This window comes from Pteropus alecto, unplaced genomic scaffold (assembly GCF_000325575.1).
Source record: "Pteropus alecto unplaced genomic scaffold, ASM32557v1 scaffold484, whole genome shotgun sequence".
Taxonomy (NCBI): Eukaryota; Metazoa; Chordata; class Mammalia; order Chiroptera; family Pteropodidae; genus Pteropus; species Pteropus alecto.
Window position 1 is genome coordinate 884,511 of NW_006435778.1, and position 18,532 is coordinate 903,042.

Genomic DNA, 18,532 nt, shown 5'->3' on the forward strand with positions numbered 1-18,532 from the left:
TCAAATATGCCTAGTTTCTGACAATAATACACTTTTTCTTTCATCTCATTGGAACCTTGAAACCATTTATACCTCTACTCTTTCCATATACATCATCCTTCCTGCCTTCACTTTCTCCCTGTCCACTTTTGATTACTTATGCAACAGCCCTTCCCCTTTGGCCAAGCTGGCAGAGCCTTCTTCTCCCTTGTGTGACCAGGGTGACTGCTCCGTGGTCTGAGCCATTTGTGATGACCCTATTCCCCTTGCCAGTCACTGATTCAGGGGAAGCCATGTGTTCTGGCTACTGAGATAGGAGGGTAAGTTTGCTCAAAGATCTTCGTGGAAAATTTCTTTCCTCTTAAGAGACGTAAGAGGGGAAAACAGCCCTTTCTATTCTGCTGGATATTTTCATGTCTGGACTGAAGCCTTCCTCCAGCCTTGAGGGGAGTTAGCCTACGAAGAGCATGCTGAAGATGAAAGAACAAAAAAATGGAAAAAATCTGGGTTCTTGATGACATTGCTGAGATGCTGAATCAACCAACCCTAGGATGACCTTACCTCCAAACTTTTGTGAGGTAATAAATCCTCTTATTCTTTAAAATATTTTAAATTAGGTGTTTTTCTTCTGGTAGCCAAAAGGACACTAACTGATATAGAATATAAAGGTCGAAAAAAGAATAACTAACAAATGGATCCTCTAATGTAAACATGGCTTACATTATAGGATGGAGGAGGTAGGGCAAAGGGCAAGGAAGACACTGCTATTTCAGGCTAGGAAGACAGTAACTCTTGTTATGCTCTCTCTATACATTTGATAAAATTGTTTCCTGTTATATATTGGGATACAGATCATGTTACTAAAAAGGATAAAAGAGTCAAATTTAGACGGGAACCCAAGTGAAACAGAGAAGGAAGAAAATACAACTGTGGCTTGCAATCTAAGCCACATAGCTCAACAAAGTCATCAGAGAGACTTGGGCTTCTTCTTTCTGCCTTGCCCTTTTCAGCATGTTGTTTCTAATTTCCAAGTTATCTCATGGTCCAGAATGGCTGCTGGAGCTCCAATCATCACACCCACATTTTATGAATGAGAAAGAAGGAAAAAGAATAATGTACTGTCTAGTTGAGTCATTGTTCCTGGAGGTCCCACACAACAATTCCTTTTATCTCACTGGACAGAACTCAGAGACATAACCATATTTAGCTGTATGAGAAAGTAAAAAAAAATAATCTTTTAACTGGGCACATATAGCTGCCTCTAATTATATAGGGGCTCTATTTAGTGAGAAAGGACAATGGATATTGGGTGTATACCAAGCACTTCTGTCCTAGCAACTTAAATGATCCACCCCACTTTGGAGCTTGGATTCCATGGTCTATCATTTCAATTCTCTCTTGCCAATACTCTCAACTCTCTTTCTCCCTTTTCCTTCCATCATACTTGTATGGAAAAGCCCAAGCTCTGCCTTCTCTATGCCTGCATCTGGGTTGAATGTGATTAGAGAAAATCACAACCATGTAGATTCATGCCACTCATAAAATCACAGTCATCAACCTCAACTGGGTGTATAAAACTGCCCTGCCAATCTGGTCAGTACGTACACTCTCCCCTTTTCCCTAGTGACAGTTTCAAATTTTCTTTATCTCACACAATCTCAAATCCCTTACCCCCAATATCATCCCTGACCCCGTCTCCTACACACTCATCTCCTATGTCATAGGAGATACAGAAGCCACTCTCCTGCACCTGTGCCAGCCCTGTCTTCTCATCCTGTTACGAGAAGACTCATCCTAATGACACTTCCAAAGCTCATCCTTTCACTTCACCTGGGTTTTTACTGCCTTTTGGGGGGCCTTACATTATAAGGAACCCCTTTTCTTGCTGATATAGTTTCAAATTATTTCTTCTGCATTGGTTCTTTCACATTAGCATGTGAATAAATTAAATCTCTATTTTAAAAAACAACCTCCCTTTTACTCCCGTTTCCATGTGGCTAGTACTCAACCTGTCCTTCCTTTCAGAGCCAGACTTCAGATTTGTTAACACTCATGGCCTCATTTTCTCATCTCCCACCCAGCAATTTGATTCCCTTCGCCATCACCACCAAATGCTCTCTCTGATGATTCCAGTGACCTCACAGCGGTGAAGTCCAATGGAAGCCTCTCAGGTTTCCATGGATCCAGTGGATCTACTCATGTCTTGAAACGTTCTCCCCTTGGTTTCAGGGACACCATGTTCTCTATCCGAAGCCCCCTCCAGCTCCCCCACCCCTCCAGCTCCTTTTGCATATGCCCTTGCTTCTGATGGCCCCTAGGGTGTGGGTGTTGCTCAGAGCTGTTAATGGCCCTCTTCCCTTCACATTCTCTACTCTCTCGGTGGGCAACCTTATCCACTGCTGAGGTTTTAATTACCACATACTTTCCAATAATTCCTAAACCTACATTCCCACAACTACCATTCCAGTCCAGGGTGCCAGCATCTCTCAAGCAGGTGAGAGCAGTGCCCCTGCCAATCTCTCCCACATGTCTGGTCATTTCACTCCTTGTCTTAAAACCCTTCAATGATTCTGGACGGACATTAGCAGTAGCACTGGTGAAACTCAATAAGGCCTTTGGTTTAGTTAATAGCATAGCATCAATGTTAATTTCCTAGTGCTGATAATTGCACTGTGATTATCACTAAGGAAAGCTGGTAACAGATATATAGAAACTTTTCTGTAAATGTAAAATTAGTTCAAGGTAAAAAGTTTAAGAGTTAATAATTCAAGCAACAAACCACCACCACCTCCTCCAACGGTGCCTCACTGCTCTCAGGACAGTGTCCCAACTCCTTTAGAAAGTCCCAGGGATCTGTCCAGCTTCCTCTCTTGGGCCCCATCTGTCCCACTCTCCTGTTAGACAGGGGGCTGTTAGGCTCTCTAGCCTCTCAACTTTTTCACATGCTTCTCCTTCTGCCTGGAACTTCTCCCTCACTTCTCAGCTGGTACTCTCCCTTGTCCCTCAGGACCTGGGCTTGCTATTACTTCCGGGGGTGCCTTATCTGGGCCCCCATGATTGTGTTAGGAACCTCTTCTAAGTGTTCCACCATTGTGATTGCCTCTGTCACCCCTGCTAGACTACAAACCCCTTGAGGATACTAATGTTAGAGGCCCCCAGTCAATATGTATTAAGTGGAACAAAGGAAGGAAAAGAAAGGGAAGGGTGGGGTAGACAAGAACACAGGTGAACTTACTCCTGCCCTGACATTTGCCAGGAATGTCAAGGCCCTGAAAATCAGTCATGGTCCTTGTCCCCCAGCTTCTATAGTGCTGGGAGCTTCAGGCCCTTCCCCACCTCCACTCACCCCTTCCTAGTATCTTGGTTTCCCTAAAACCTACTGTGCCAGGAGGCTGGCAGGGACCTGAGCTCTCAGCAGTCTAGCCAGCCTGTCCTGCAAACTGAGGCAGCTGGGGGGTGGTAGTACTGGTGTTGGGGCTCCCTAGTCCTAGACAATGATGCTTTGAAGAAGGGCCTGGCTGTGCCTGGGGACTCAGCGGGGGCTGCCCTCCCTAAGCCCAGTCTCACCTGGTAAATATTTCATCCTCAAGCTGCTCAGCTAATCCCTATTAATTTCAATACCGCCGCCTTGCCTGGCTCAGCTCCCAATGCATTATTTATCCCCTTTGTTTGTTTGTCGCTAACAGGTGGGCCCCAGTGGAGGCGCTGACTGGGGACAAGCCTACTCCATCACAGTATGGCTGTGAATTAATCATGAGGACTAATGGGAACCACCTTGGCTCCAGGCACTTCCCTATCTGCCTCCTCTTGCCCTGGCACCCAAGGGTAGGCCAGGGCCATCTCAACTCAATTTAATTCAATTTAAAACAATACATTTTATTTACTATCTCTCTAAACGAGTCAGATACTATGTTGTGCTTTGGGGATACAAGGTAAAACAGACCCAAGTTCCTGCCTTCAGGAAACTTATAATCTGTTGCGGTGGGTGGGGGTAGAGGGGGGAGGCATTAGGCAACTCATTTCTTAATTAAGACTATGACAGAGTTTACAAGGGCAGGCAGGGCGCTATGAAGGGGTGCACAGGGCGTCAGAGAAGGCTTTCCTGGGGATGCAAAATTTGAGCTGTGCTCTTAAGGATGAGCAGGTATTAATTAGGCCAAGTGGTGGGAATGGGGACTCCCAAGGGGAAAAAAAAGCCACACCGGAAGGCCCTAAGCTTAGAGAAGTCATGGCAGGTTTCAGGAAATGAAGATGGGCATTGTGCTGGAGTGCAGGGAACATGAGGAAAGTGGCTTGAGAAGGGGCAGGGGACTGCCCCTATGCCAACAAGGCCCAGCCTGGGGATACTCTTCTCCCTAAACAACCAGCATCTGTTCTGCTGGATCACCACAGAGTCATCCTGAACGCCCCAATACAAACACACACTCACACTACCTCTGCTGACTTGAGCACCATCCAGTTTCTTGACCTTGTGCTTTTGGCTTCTGAGATATAATCAAGATCATTAACCTTCAACCGCACAGAAAAAAACTCAGGGAATCATCTGGCTTTAGGTTTGGGAGGGGCCTGTATGAGCCTCTCAGCACCCAGAGGCTCAGGTGTGCCCACTGCAAGACAGCACAGGGTCTGGTCCATCACCCCTGCAGGGAGACCAGACACAGGGACTAGGACCACTGACTTGCTTTGGCCACAAGTGCTCACACCACCTCCTAGAAAGAGACTTCCCTCACCCCTGAAAATCCAGTACTGGACTGGGAACCCAGAAGACCTCAGCAAACACATACCTTCCAAATGAATGACTGCACAATAAATATAAATGTCCCAGTAGATATCCTTTCCCCAGACACTCCCTCAAAACTCTCCCAGAGATAAAACAGACAACTGATCTAACTTGTACTCAGGGTTTTATAGCACTTTCAAACCCTCGGAGTAAGCCTAGAAAGGTGGGAGCCATCATTGACCCTACTTTAAAAAGGAAGAACCTGAGGCCCAAGATTGTGAATGATTTATCCAGGACGCCCCACGTGGAAGTGATGAGCCTTAACTAGAATGAGGTGAGCCTGGCTTCAGGCCCCTGGCTCTAGCATTTCCACAGACTTGACCCCTCTGTGCGCATTTCCCCAGGGATCCCCCTTGGTGACACCTGGTACGATCCTAAGAGGCTCCCAAGAACGATCCTAAAAGGCACCTGGCTTATGAACCAAGTGCAGCTCTGCCAGGGCAGAGGCCTCATTGTGCACACAGACAGGGTTTGTAATTCTATTCAAAGTGGCCACTTTGAAAATCCATATGTCTCCAGGCTCCCTGTATATCATGGTGTCAAGTCTTGGAGCGGAGGCATCCATCAGCAGCTCCCAACACCATGGTCTGTGTGCCCACACATGTGATCCCACCTATGTACCTGTCCTTGGCTCCTGGCTGCTCTGGCAGCACTTCTCACCCTGTCTGAAGGCTCACGCTAGCTGCCTGCTTGGCCCAGCCTTACCCTTGTCTCCACACAGTCTGGCTGCCAGGCCCCAGCCCTGTCCCAAATGCCTTCTCTGCCCTACCCAGACCCTGCTGTCTTGGAGCTAGGCAGCCAGCACGGAGGCGGCCTTGATAACTCGCTAACGTGCTGCCCATGCTGTTCTTAAAAATTTATGACTGTGCAACATGAAAAATCCGGCTGAGGAGCCGTCATTAGCGGCGCTACCTCCCTCCCCCACCAGAGCCACCCTCGTAAATTGAGATTTATGGCTGCGGCAGGCAGGGTGGGGTGCGTGCAGGCAGTGAGGATGCTGTGGGGGAGACAAGAAGAGACCGATGAGGCAGCAGCGGGGCCACGGGCTCCCCCCTGCGGCAGCTCCAGTTTATCACAGTTTGCTGTGATATCTACTGAGATAAGGCCTGGCCTGGGTGCCTGCATAGCATGGATGCTAGATTCTGCTAGCAGTGGGACCAGAGAGGGAGGGACCTGTGCCAATCACTGGCTCCTTTAGGTGTAGGACCAGATCCTACAGGTGCTAAGCAAAGGCCTCTCAGTAGGATGATTTGGGTAGGGGAAAGGCTGGACCTGGGGAGGAAGCATCCTCCTTGCTGGGGTCACAAGCCTGGGCCCCAGAGTCAGCTCTTCATCTAGGTTGGGCTGTGATTATGGTATCTCAACCAGAGAGTTGATGGGCGGGCAGGCAGGGAGGGTGGGATTAGGATGCCAGGAATCCTCCCTTCCCTCTCCTTTTTCTGGTAAGGAGGGTCAGTGGAGGCTAACGACTGAGTGCAGGTACTGGACCCAGTCACACAGCCTACCCCACCAGAGGCCAGGCTGGGTTGAAGAGAAGAGGGAGTGATCCCACAAGCCTATCCTCCCCTCTGCAGGCCCTTCCTATTACCTCCCCTCCCTTCCTCCCCTGCTCACTTAGCCCTGTCAGCCAGGCCATTATGAAATTGGGGTTTCATTTACAGACTAATTAAACATTACAGCTTGTTCACAATTACAACGCGGGGATGAGGGAGTAACTAATTACGGAAGAAATGAGCTAACATTTATCTCTGCTCCCACCCTCCCTCTCCCCACTGCACCCTCCACCCCCCACCCCAATCTGGCTTCTTTCCACTCTCTGGTTAGTACCAGCTCGCTAGGCTTATTTCCTAGGATAGGGGGCTGGCAGGGCCAGGTCCTCACTCACCCTGGACACAAGATCCAACTGCACTTCCTAGCTATTCTGGGGGAGGGGCTTAGCTCCCAAAGGATAATCAGATTGCCTAGGGGACAGTCAGGGCTTTTGCACAAGCCTATGCAGGTGTGACTAGAGTAGGAACCCTGTAACCCTGTATATGGGTATGACATCTGGAGTGGGGGTAGGGGGAATACTCTGCTTTGATGTGTGTGACAGTACTGTTGGGCTCTATGTACGCATCTACCTTGTGGGGTGAGGTTTTGGTGTGACTGCTGCAGACAGCTGTGTATGTGATGGGGTATGAGCATGAATGAACCAGACCCTCACCCTTCAACACAAGGACAGAAAAGAACTAGGTGGCTGCAGGAAGCAGTGGTCAAAGCAGGCCTGAAATGTGGCCCCGGCAGCCCTGGGCCGAAATCCCCGCTGGGCAGTCCCATTCACTCCTGCCTTAGAAGCAAGAGAGGCAGCAGCGTTACCTTGCCCTGGGTCTCAGCTTGTCCCCGCCCTCAGGCTGGCCTTGGCTTCTGGCCAGATGCCCCCTGGAGTCCAAGAAGCCTCAGGGGGGCCTGGGGTGCCCCCTGTGGGTAGGAGTCCTGGGGTCTGGCTGGCCTGCCACAGAGTTTAATAATAGTAACAGTGAGAGTAAGCGTTTCCATCCTTCCTGCCTTTGGGCAGAAGAAGAAAGGAAAGAGGAGGGAGAGGAGGGAGTAGAGGGAGCGGGCTGAAGGGAGGCTTTGAGGCCTCAGAACTCACATCAAACAGCCGGATCTGGGCCTAATTGTCTGACCCCTGCCCCTGCCTTCAATCAGCTCTGCGGCTCCCCGCCCGCCCCTCGCCTAACTAGCAGCCATGTTCTCCTCATTAGGACAAGCTCCCCTTGCACACGTGTCCCCGGACATGTCCCCAATACTCCAAGCTCCCAACGCTGCTTGGTGGGTGGGTACAGCTAGGACCCAGTTTTGGAGGAGCCCCTGGGACAGCTATACCCTCAGCTACCACAGCTGGCTGGCCTGAGCTGCTTAGCCCCTCTCCCTGAGCTACAGATGTCTGGATGCCACGTGCTGTGACATAGCCCTGGGCAGGCTCAGCTGCTGGGTGCATTCTGTCCTCTGTGTGTCCTTCTTGCTACAGCCCAACTGTCTCAGACACACAGCTCCTGAGGGCGGGATATGTTTGAATCCTGTCCCCTTCAGTCTGGTTCAGCCGGGCAGAGACTCTGGTCTGGGTCAGGGTTTGTGATCAGAGGCTACAAGCTGAAGGAACTCGTCTGCCTATTGTACAAGGATGGTTGCTTTAAACGGATCCAGGCGTGATGTGTGAGCATGTGGGGCTGGTGGCACGGCAGTGAGGCAGCGGAGCTTGCTGATTAAGAGCTCTGACCCTAGACAGATGCGTCTAAATTCTGGCTCTCCTACTTCCTTGCTCTGCAGCCTTGGGTGAATGACAACCTTCCTAAGCCTCGGTTTTCTCACATACAGTAGAGGTGACAGACTCTATCCCATAGGATTTGGGAGTTCAAGGAGAAAACACATAAAAAGTCCTCTGTACTGTATCTGACACTAAGCAAATGTTACGGAAGGATACTGGTGTAGATGGGGATTCAGACCAGACCAAACAAATTCCCCTCTCCATAGGCCACAGGCCCCACTTTGCCCAGCCGGGATCTTGGCCCTGGTCAATAGTGTCAAGGACTGGAAGAGCTGTGGGGAAGGGTCCAGAGTCCTGAAGAAGAGGAAGAATAGCTCCCAGAGGCACAGCTCTTACCAGGGGCAGAAGCACCTATGCTGGAGCCTAAACTTGGAGGCAGGGCTGGCACGCAGCGGCGACAGGTGGGAGGGGCAGGGGCCCAGGTTTGTCAGGGGCCATTAGGTCAGATGAGGTAGGTGAGTAGGGCAGGTTATGAGGTATGACTAGTCCCATGAGGACTGTGTGCAAGGGAGGAGGGAGTGAACATCACTGGGGTGCAGGCTGTTGGGGCTGCTCTAAGAATTCATTCTCAGGGTACCAGGCCTGTACAGGACTGGGGGAAGGGCTGGCCTGGTCTGGGCCCTGACATTGTCTCTCACCTTAAACAAGTGGTAATGACTTGCAAATATTGATGAAAACGCAAACTAGAGAGATTGTGTTTTTCGGGGAGTGAAGGTGGGGAGAGGGGATAAGGAGGAAAATAAACTGAAATGAAGTACGGTTATCTCCCATCTGTGGCTGCTCCTAATCCCCCAGCCCAAAGGAATCCAATGCAGCCCCTTATCTGCCCTGTCAATCACTCCATCACCGCCCAGTGCTTGGTGGGCACCGCACGCCCTCACATACACTCAAGTACATGCTCACACATGCACACACACGCACACACTCACTCCACCGACTCTTGCTCCAATACTCCCGCCCACCCCCAGCCCATTACTCCTCTGAGTAGGAGCAGCAAGCACGCGGGTCCTGCCAGATGGATGCAATTTGCATAATATCAGCAGCGGAGGCTGCAAGATCACCAGGGGTCAGGGCGCTGACATCCCCGCACAGTCTATCTGCAAGTGCTAATTTGGCCGGCATTGATCTGTCTTTCTGATTTCTTTGTCATTTACGTCTGCGATGGTTTGACAGGAGATACGGAGAGACAAGAGGAGGCCAGGCTGGGGCCCAGGGCTAGGAAGGTAGGAAACAAAGATTGTACTTCCCAGTGCATCATACACACAGAACACAAACATACATACACCAGAACTGTCCTCCATCCGTCAGTCCACTCGTCTGTACGTCTATCCATTTTCCATCTGTGCTTGCTACTGAAGACTGGAGCATGATCTCTGGCGAGGATCAATTCTTCAGATGTCCCTGGGGCTCCAAGGGTGCCGGCTCAGGGAGGAAGGTGTGCGCCCCTCTCCCTGAGCACTATCCGAGCAGGCCAGTGGACACTGTGGGTGCCTGGACAGTTCTCTCTTCTCATGGCTATCTATCCCCCTTACTTTCTCTGGGATATACCACAAAGAACAGACAGGAGTGGAGGACAGTGCTAGGGAAGAATGCACTCCAGCTGTCTCTGACCCTCCCCCTAAGGCAGCTGTGAGGGCTCCTCCCCTCACAGCCCTGAAAGATGGCTGAAGCAGGGAGAAGGTGGGGAGGTACCTCTCTGCCTCTTCAGGACAGCTAAGGAGAGGACTATCAGGTCTGCAGGGGCCTCATATCAATACTTCACCACCTTCAGATCATCTGAAACCCAGACACTGGACTCTTGCTAATTCTGAAGTCCTAGCTGAGCCAGAACGTCTTATATCAGATCATATCTGAATGCCACACCCTGCATGCTTAACCCTGAGCCAGAGTCCCCACATTCTTCCCTGCCTTGGGAGAAGGGTTCATCACGGAAATGAGGACCCTGCCAGGATGGGAGATGTCATGGGGAAAGGAGAGGGGCAGGGAACTGGAAAGAAAGAGCCCACTGCAGAGAAGTGGACATGGTCGTGCTGCTGAGAGAGGCAGAGGACGTGAGCCTTCCAGAGGTGAAAGCCGCCGTCTGTCCCCTGGCCACAGTGGCTGTCTTGGCCCCACCTCCTTTCCCTTGCCACGGTAGCAGAAGCAGGTGATCAGAAGGAACTCCCTGCTGGGCAAGAGGGGGGCTGCTGTTTGGTGTGTGCTAATCCTGGGCCTGAGGTCTTCAGAGGGACCAAGAGAACTTCAAGGAGGGGAAGGCAAAGCTGTACTGTAGACGAGCTCATTAGCTAGCACCCCCACACCCCCACGAGGAGGAGGAGGGCGGGCGGCCCAGGGAGCTGGCAGCAGAGGCGGCAGAGAAAAGGCTGTCACTGTCCTTTCTTCCTTTTGGTACAAGCATCTCCCGGAGCCGACAATTCTCCCGCAGTGACACCTCTCACGGGCGCTAATGAGATCCATGTCACAGAGCTAATGCGCTCTGACTGGACTCTTGATAAGCACCCCATTCCTTCAGGGGAGACTAAAGGCCAGTACTGCCCTTCTGGGGCCAGACCCCCACCCTGCCACCTGCTAGCCCAGCTCTCTTGCCAAACTGTACTGGGCAACAAGTTCCTGAGAGAATCCACTTGGTGTCTGGCCACCCTTCTTTATCATGAGCCTCAGAGGGACCCTCCTCAGTCCCTGAGCAGAGGGGCTCAACAGCTGGGGCAGGACCACCCAGCTGGGAGTCAGGGAAGGTTCTAGTTATTCTCCCAGCCAGCTGGAATCAGCAGTCTATGGGATCTCCATGTCCCAATAACAAGTGAGATTTTACTGACATTTCTTGTGCAGATTTCCAAAAAGAAAGATGCAAAGGAGGCCCGGGTCTTGCCCTTAGAGAGGTCAAGTATGTGGGGCCCGATCATTACCAAACAAATGATAACCGGAGCCTAAGGGTGTATTCTGTACATCCACACTGGGAGGGCCAGGCGAGATTCCCAGAGGAGGTGGGCCCTGGAAGATGGGCAGATTTTCCTGAGCCAAGAGGTGGAGAGCAAACCCAAATCACAAAGTAAGAGCTGTTGGGGTAAGGAGGAGGTCAGAAGCCAGTGGCTGCAGGGCCCTGGCTCTGGGCACGACTGTAGCAGAAGTGAAGGCGTGGCAATGCCTCCTTTCTTTTCTTCCTGTGGTTGCTACTGGAACTTTGTCAAGGCCTGTATGTTTCGCATGAAACTGAAGGAAATGAGGGAAGTAAGCTTATTTTCTTCCTCATCATCTTTGTGGGCAGCACAAAGCTCAACATCAAAAAGGTACTTCCAGTTCAGCACAGTAGTGAGAATACAGGCTTTGCATTCAGATGGGCCTGGGTTTGAATCCTGACTCCTCAATTCGATTGGCTGTGTGACCTCAGGCAAGCTGCTTACTAATTAAGCCTCTGTTTCATAACCTATAAAATGGGAATGAAAACGCCTGCCTTCAAAAGACTGGTGTGAAAATTACATTAGCTAATATAAGGTGCCCCCAAATAATGTGAGTGTCTTACTGACCATTGGCTGAAATGAAAGGAGGACCATGTCACGCTCAGCAGTCCCTGGTGGAGGCTGCCCAGCCTAGGGACTTTGGCTCAAGCCAAGGAAGTTGACAGAGCCCACAGAACAGCCATGGCCATCAGCAGTCCCTCCTCATCCACAACTCGCTCCAGTACCACCCTGTTCACCAGAAGGAGGTGTTCCCGCTTTGACTGAGAGACCATGCTGACAGCCCCATACCCCGCTTCCTCTCAGAGCCTCACTGCCTCCATCCCTGAGCCCTACCTCGCTCTCAGTCCCCAGGGCCAAGCCAACACCCCATCCTGAAGACTGTGCCTGTGATCTCTGTGGGGGCAGGGCACTGTGTCTGTCATCTTTACCAATACATTTCTAATACCTTTCACAGCCTCTGACACACAGTAGATGCAAGGTAAACATTCACTGACCTGGTCCCCACTCCATTCTCATAGCCACTGCCAGCTCAGAATTAACCATCACCTCCATGTACCTTACTGTACCTCCTCTTCTGCAATTTCTCCTCACTAGTCCTCCCTGTACACTCTCAGGCTGCTCTGACTGAAGCCCAACTTTGACCAGGTCACTCCTCTGCCTGATCATTCCCATGCTCCCCCTCAAACAGCTCAGCTACCCACATCCATCCTAGTGGCCCTCTCCCCTTCTACAGCTGGATGTCCCTGCCCTTCCCCTCCATCGGCCCACCCCTCCAGTATGCCTGCTCCCTTGCTGTCTCAGAACCTCCATTACCCAATGCTCAGCAGTAGTCCCTGTCAAGTAGGCCCCATAGGCTCCTCTGGCCACACATACCTTAGAAAGAGGCTCAGGAGCTCCCTCTAGGACCCAGGGTCATGTGATTTGCACATGGAGCCACTGCCCCACTGTGGCATTGTGGGAGAACCAAGCAGATCCTGGAGATGGCTAAGCTGTGGGATCTGCAGAACCCTTGCCCATCATCTCCAATGCCGCCTCACCACCCCATCCCCCCATCAATATACATACCACTCCCCACTCCAGGCTGGCAGCTCCTCACACAGTTAATTAGCACCATGTCACTGAGGACCAGCCTGAGTGGCCAGTGACAGGAGCTGACCCCTGACCCCAGGGCTGGGAAATAGTCCACATCAAACTCTTACAGCGCGACCCTTTTAGCACGCACAGTAACTCGGGGCACCGCCAGCTGAAGCTCATTAAAGCTGTCTCTTTGGCGCGAGGGCCATTAACCTCACTGCTCAAAACCCACACCTCCCCTCCCCGCCTCTCCCAGCCCAATTAATGCCCTGCATCCTCCCTCCCTTCCAAGCACCTTCACCCACACCTCAGAGCAGGGCAGTCCTCTTCATTCAAAGATACAAAAATCAAGTGCCAGGAACCACTAGTGGCCTGGAGAGGCCCTAGTATAGGCAGGGCAACAGGGAAGGGGGAGCTCCCTGAGCACCCACTGTGTGCCAGGCACTGCACAAGCCCTTTACACAGCTGACTTCACTAAATCTTCCCAACAGCCCTGAATGGCAATAGCACTATCCCTTGTCGGAGGTCACAGGACTCTGGGGAGTACAGTTAGACCTTATTCTGGCTCCAGAGCCCTTACTCTGTCATACATAGCCTTGGGCTGTCCCCTGGGGCCCACCTAGTTAAAAAAAACCTTCCTCAACAAAGGAGGGAACACCTCAGGACTCCTAACCTAGAATCGACATGTGTGAACAGACAAGAGGAGCATCACTGAGTCCCAGGAAGCAGCAAAAGTAGGAACAAGGAAGCCCTTCCTTTCACAAATATACCCTAGACAGATACACAGAACCCAGCTCAAGACTATGAACGGTGAGTTAACCCAGTCCCACTGGTCCTGCCTACCTGCAAGACTGGCTACTCAGTTCCTCCTCCCCTGGGCCAATGACAGGCCTCTCACTAATCCCCATTCTCTGGTCCCTCCCTTTCCTGTCACTCATTTACTCATCTACTCAATTGTTCATTCATCCACTCATCCTACTGCATTTAGGGCATCTACGAAGAACTAGTTTGTGTAGTACAAACTGCCTCAGTGATTCTGAATCAGAGCTCTGATCATGCCATTCTCTTAACTCATAAACTTCTTCCATCTCATCAAAACCTCATGAGAAATCACCCCTTTTAACCTGGCATTCAAGGCCCACTTACCCCCCATTAATTATTCCCTAACCTGAAGCAGTTTCACACCAGTCACTGGAAACTACTTTGAGATGTCTGACCATGTACTCTCAACATGCCAGGCTTCCCCCTCATGCCCTTGGGCTTTGTACACACAGTTCCAACCAAGTAGAAAAGCCTTCCCTCATTTTTCTGCCTAGTAGACTCCTATTTATCCTTCAAGGATTTCCTGGCTTAAGCGTCCTCTTCTCTGGGAAACTTCCTGCCGACCTCTCAGGCATGTCATCTTCCTGGTCTCCTCTGGTGGTCTGGAATAGCTACTATGGGAGGGAACAGCAGTTGATGTGGGTTACCCCCAATTCCCCAGGCCCACTGACGGCTTCCTCTTTCCCCCTAACAAGAATGATACAGGGCATCCCAGAAATCAGTGAGATGTAAATGAAGGACTAGAAGCTACCTTGGCAAGTGAGGACAGGGGAAACCTAGGTTTGTGGTCTCCTCTGGTGGTCTGGAATAGCTACTACGGGAGGGAACAGCAGTTGATGTGGGTTACCCCCAATTCCCCAGGCCCACTGACGGCTTCCTCTTTCCCCCTAACAAGAATGATACAGGGCATCCCAGAAATCAGTGAGATGTAAATGAAGGACTAGAAGCTACCTTGGCAAGTGAGGACAGGGGAAACCTCCCTTAGGGCAGCCCAGGTGTTTCTATCATAGCCCTTAGTGTCCTGATAGCACGTGCCCAGTTCAGTCTCTGTCTCCTCCCAGGATGTGAGCTCCCTGAGGACGGGAACTTCCATTCAGCCTGTCTAGTTCCCACCAGGCACCAGTGATGTCTGTGAAAAGGATGAGAGGCTTGTCTGTAGTAAGCAAATGGGTCCTTTTGGTTATCTTGCCAGTCTACTCCCCCCTACACCCAAACCTCCCCAAAGGTACACACATTATGATAATGTCACAGCACCACTCAGGAATACCCTCGTTTTTCCCCACTTGGAACAAAGCCTATGCCTGCCAAGTACCCTGCTTGAAAGCATTTGCATGCACACACAATAAGATACACAAAAATGAATAGACTTACTTTCTGATGGATACACACACTCAGGCTGATGGTTGCTTCCATATATATATATATGCCCCCAGAAAAATGTATACAGATATGTTGCTATACACATATGCATCCCTCAGATATACACATACATGGACACATAAATACTTTTAGATGGACACAGAGACATGCAGCTGAAAGTGTCACACACACGCACATGCGTGTATGCACATACACACACACAGACACGTATCCTACTGATAGATCAGATGCTAGCAGAGCCTCCAATGCCTAGAACCACAGCCACTTCAGTTCCCTCCCAAGCAGGAATCCCCTTGAGGGTACGCCCCCACCAGGTACCCCAAGTGGCCCCTCCCAACCCAGGCGTCGTTCAATGGAGGCTCCTGCTCCTGCGGGGGAGTCAATACCTTGTGGACGGAGCCATCGGTCAGAAGGACCCCGACTAATTAAAAGCTGGTGAGGTTTAAATAATTCATCTCCTTAACTCCCATTGATCGCCCAGTTTAGTGGCCACAGACTTGAAACAATATTAAACAGCCTCCTCCAGCTCCACGGGGGGTGGGTAAGTTGACATGTGCCCACCCCTCTGAGGACATCACCCACTAGAGATGCAGTCAGGGGCGGGGATACCTTGGCTTGAATCCAGAGTCACCTGTGACCCACTCAAAGCCCAGACCCCAGCCTCCTCCTGCTGTTTTGAGATCCTTTCCAATGGTCTGGTTCCACTCTCCCCTCACTCCACCCTCCTTTCCTGCTCCCCCAGATATGGAGAGCACCCTGTTAGAGCACTAAAGGAGCCAAAGAACTTCTCTGTGTGCCAGGGGACTGAGGCATGCGGGCAGAGACCGGACCGAGCTGCCAGGGGGACAGTGGAGGGACTGACCAATGCCGCTGTGGGGCCGGCCTATGTGTTGCAGGCTGAGGCCCTTGTTCATGTCTAGAAGTCCATTCTTGGGCCAGCAGCCCATGGCGAAGCTGTAAGCCTGGAAGACAGGAGGCGAGAGAGGTTAACAGAGGCCCTAACCCCTGAGCCGACCCCATTGCTCACCCTCCCCACACCAAATCTTCCCCCCAAGTGCTTACTCTCATCATGCCACTTCCTGAGAGTCCCCTCACTGGGTCCCCTTTCCACTGTCTTCCTCCAGATGCCCTTTCTCCTGGGTATCTCCCCAGCCATGGCCTCCAGTCCTCACTGGGTGCTCCATCATTAGCTTCTCTAGGGAGCTCCCATTTACTAAGACTCTCCTTCAGGACCCCTCTTCACCACGCACTCCTCTCCAGAGTCTCCAGCCTTCTGTGGGGCCCCCTCCCCACAGTATTACTGACCACAGACACTAGTGACAGGAAGGACTCAGAGACCAATATATTCAAACTTCACTGCACAGACAGAAAAACCAAAGCCAATCACCTGCCCATGGTTAAGGTGCTTTTGATCCAGAGACAGGTGAGGCTATATAGACGTCTGAGTGCCATGTGGGAGCTCAGCTGAGGAGGAGTAAGCTCACCTGGTTGACTTAAACAGCTGTGAGGGGAGCACAGAAGTATGCGAGTGTGTGATCGTGTGTGTGTGTGTGTGTGTGTGTGTGTATGGGGGAAGCAGATCTCGGCTGAAGGTCAAGTGCTCAGTTATGCATATTCAAAGCGGCCACCCATCGATCTGTACTTAATTGTTTTCCTGGGGTTGGGGAAGGAAGTGCCGGGGGCATCGATCTGCTCAGGCCCCCAGCACTTCATTGCCCGCCTCCATCCCCTATTCATGCCACCTGGCCACCACTAACCTCCATAAGACAGGGGGTGCATATGGCAAGACAGGGATGGCACCTGCTCTTACAGTTTCTTACAAGCATGATGACCTGTCACAGATAAGGAAACTGAGGCCCAGAAAAAAGGGACATATGAGGGTTATAGCACTATTAAGTGGCCCGAGGGGGACTTAATTCTTACTCAGCCTGCTAGCAAAGTTCTAGGCTTCTCTACTAGTGGGCTTGTGCAGCTAGCTGACCCTTCAAATATTACCCATCCCCTCACTTCAGAAATCCCCAAACACCAGGCTGCCCTTCTCCCAGTGGCAGGAAGTGTTTGGGACAGTGGTCAATGAGAATAAAGCTTGAGTGAGTCCCCAGAAGATGGATGGTGAGTCCACTGATGAAACCAAAGTTTCATTGCAGTGCTCCCACCCATCACTGGGCCTAGGAGGTCCCTGCCCCACTCCAGACTCCTTCATAGGGGAGTGTACCCAGCACAGGTTCAGAAATAAGACAAAAGGCTGGACACTGAGTCTGTGCCAGGGCCAAGGAGCTGGGCAGAGGGTTAGTGCCCTTCATGCCCACCTGCAGGAACTAAGCCTCAGCCCCTTGAGCACTGAAAGGCTAGGTGCCAGTGTATTTCAACCTCGGCACCCTCTAAGGCCATTTTCCTTGACCACAGAGGTACCAGCCACAGCCCAACTTCCCAGCCAACCCTCTCACCCTTCCCCAGGTCACAGCTGCACCCACAAATCTGGGGCTGAGTGTGAGGCTCTCAAGGACAGGGAAGAGGACGCTGGCTTCGAGCCAGGGCAGAGTCTGGGGAACGCAGGCATCGAGGGAAAGTAGCCAGTGGGTGCCAGTGGGTGGTGCACAGCTGGAGAAGCTGTTGAGCGTGGTCAGGGCCAGGGCTGGAGCGCAGTGGGCCAGAAAGCAGTGGCAGGCCAGCTTTCAAGTACTTTAAAATCACTTACAAAGGCCGGATTAAACGATCAGAAATTCCATTTAATAGGACAAATAAAGAAATAACAATCTACTCTATCAGCCTAGAGAAGGCGAGCTGGATGGGTTTTTTTCCCCTCTAAAAAGGAAAAAGGGAAGGAAGGGGAAAAAAGAAGGATAATGTGTGTTTACTCAAGCAAAGAAAAAAATATTTAAGTGATGTCGGGGAGAAGATTGCAGTAACTAGTGAAGAATAACATCGTCTACTTTGCTGTCAAATCACACCCGAATTTCAGTAATAGATTCTCGGCTGACACTCAATTCAATTCGAAGGTGATCCTGCTTTATCCCAGCCCATCAAATATTAAACACTTGCATTAGCAGGTGCTGCCGCTTCCCGGCTTAAAGCGACGGGCGGGCGGGCGGCAGGGCTGCTGAGGCCCCTCTGCTCTGCTTGTGGCTCAGGGGACGGGGCAGCTCAACGTTATCTGCACGTCATCCTTGGTCTTATCGCAGCTAAGCGGGAAGACCACTTCAGATAACATTAGACGCTTGCCCCAACGTGTCACCATGATTAGATTATTATTATAATTATGACTCCCCAAGATCTTCCCCAGACTGGGATATGTGGAAAGAGGGTGGAAGGCAGCAGAGCCCAAGAAGACCGGGCTGGACCAGGGCAAGGCAGAATCCACGGCAGAAAAGCAGAGGTACCAGGCAAGTCGGCAGCCCCAGTCCCGTCTGACGGATGCCTTTCAGGAAGGGCAGTCTAGCTTGTCAGAGCGAGGGCGAGATGAATTGGCGTCTCCACCACGGCCGCGGGTGTCATGCCGCACAGTCTCATATTCGCAGATAAGGCGTGATAACCAATTGCTGCTGTGACATGGCCTCATCCAGCACTTCCTCAGGGGGGCATGGGTGGCGGGGAGTGGGGGTGTGCGGCACGTGCACATGGGTCTGCCAAGCTACTAATAAGAGGGATTTAATTTTTACAAATGCTGCTTCCAGCGGGGCCTTCACATACCAGCCAAAGTCCAAAATGATATTAAAAACGGTTAATTAAAAC

General features: G+C 51.3%; 1 protein-coding gene across 11 annotated transcripts in view; it reads right to left on the reverse strand.

The window, feature by feature from the left end:
• ERI3 (ERI1 exoribonuclease family member 3) overlaps positions 1 to 18,532 on the reverse strand; it is a 126,391-nt gene that overhangs the window by 9,916 nt on the left and 97,943 nt on the right. For 9 of the 11 annotated variants that reach the window (XM_025046418.1, XM_025046417.1, XM_015588978.2 and 6 more), the window contains one exon: positions 15,663 to 15,762. The exons of the other annotated variants lie outside the window; for them this stretch is intronic. In XM_025046418.1, the coding sequence (XP_024902186.1) occupies positions 15,663 to 15,762 (100 nt within the window). Of the gene's footprint in view, positions 1 to 15,662; positions 15,763 to 18,532 lie in introns of those variants that run through there. 11 annotated transcript variants of the gene reach the window in all.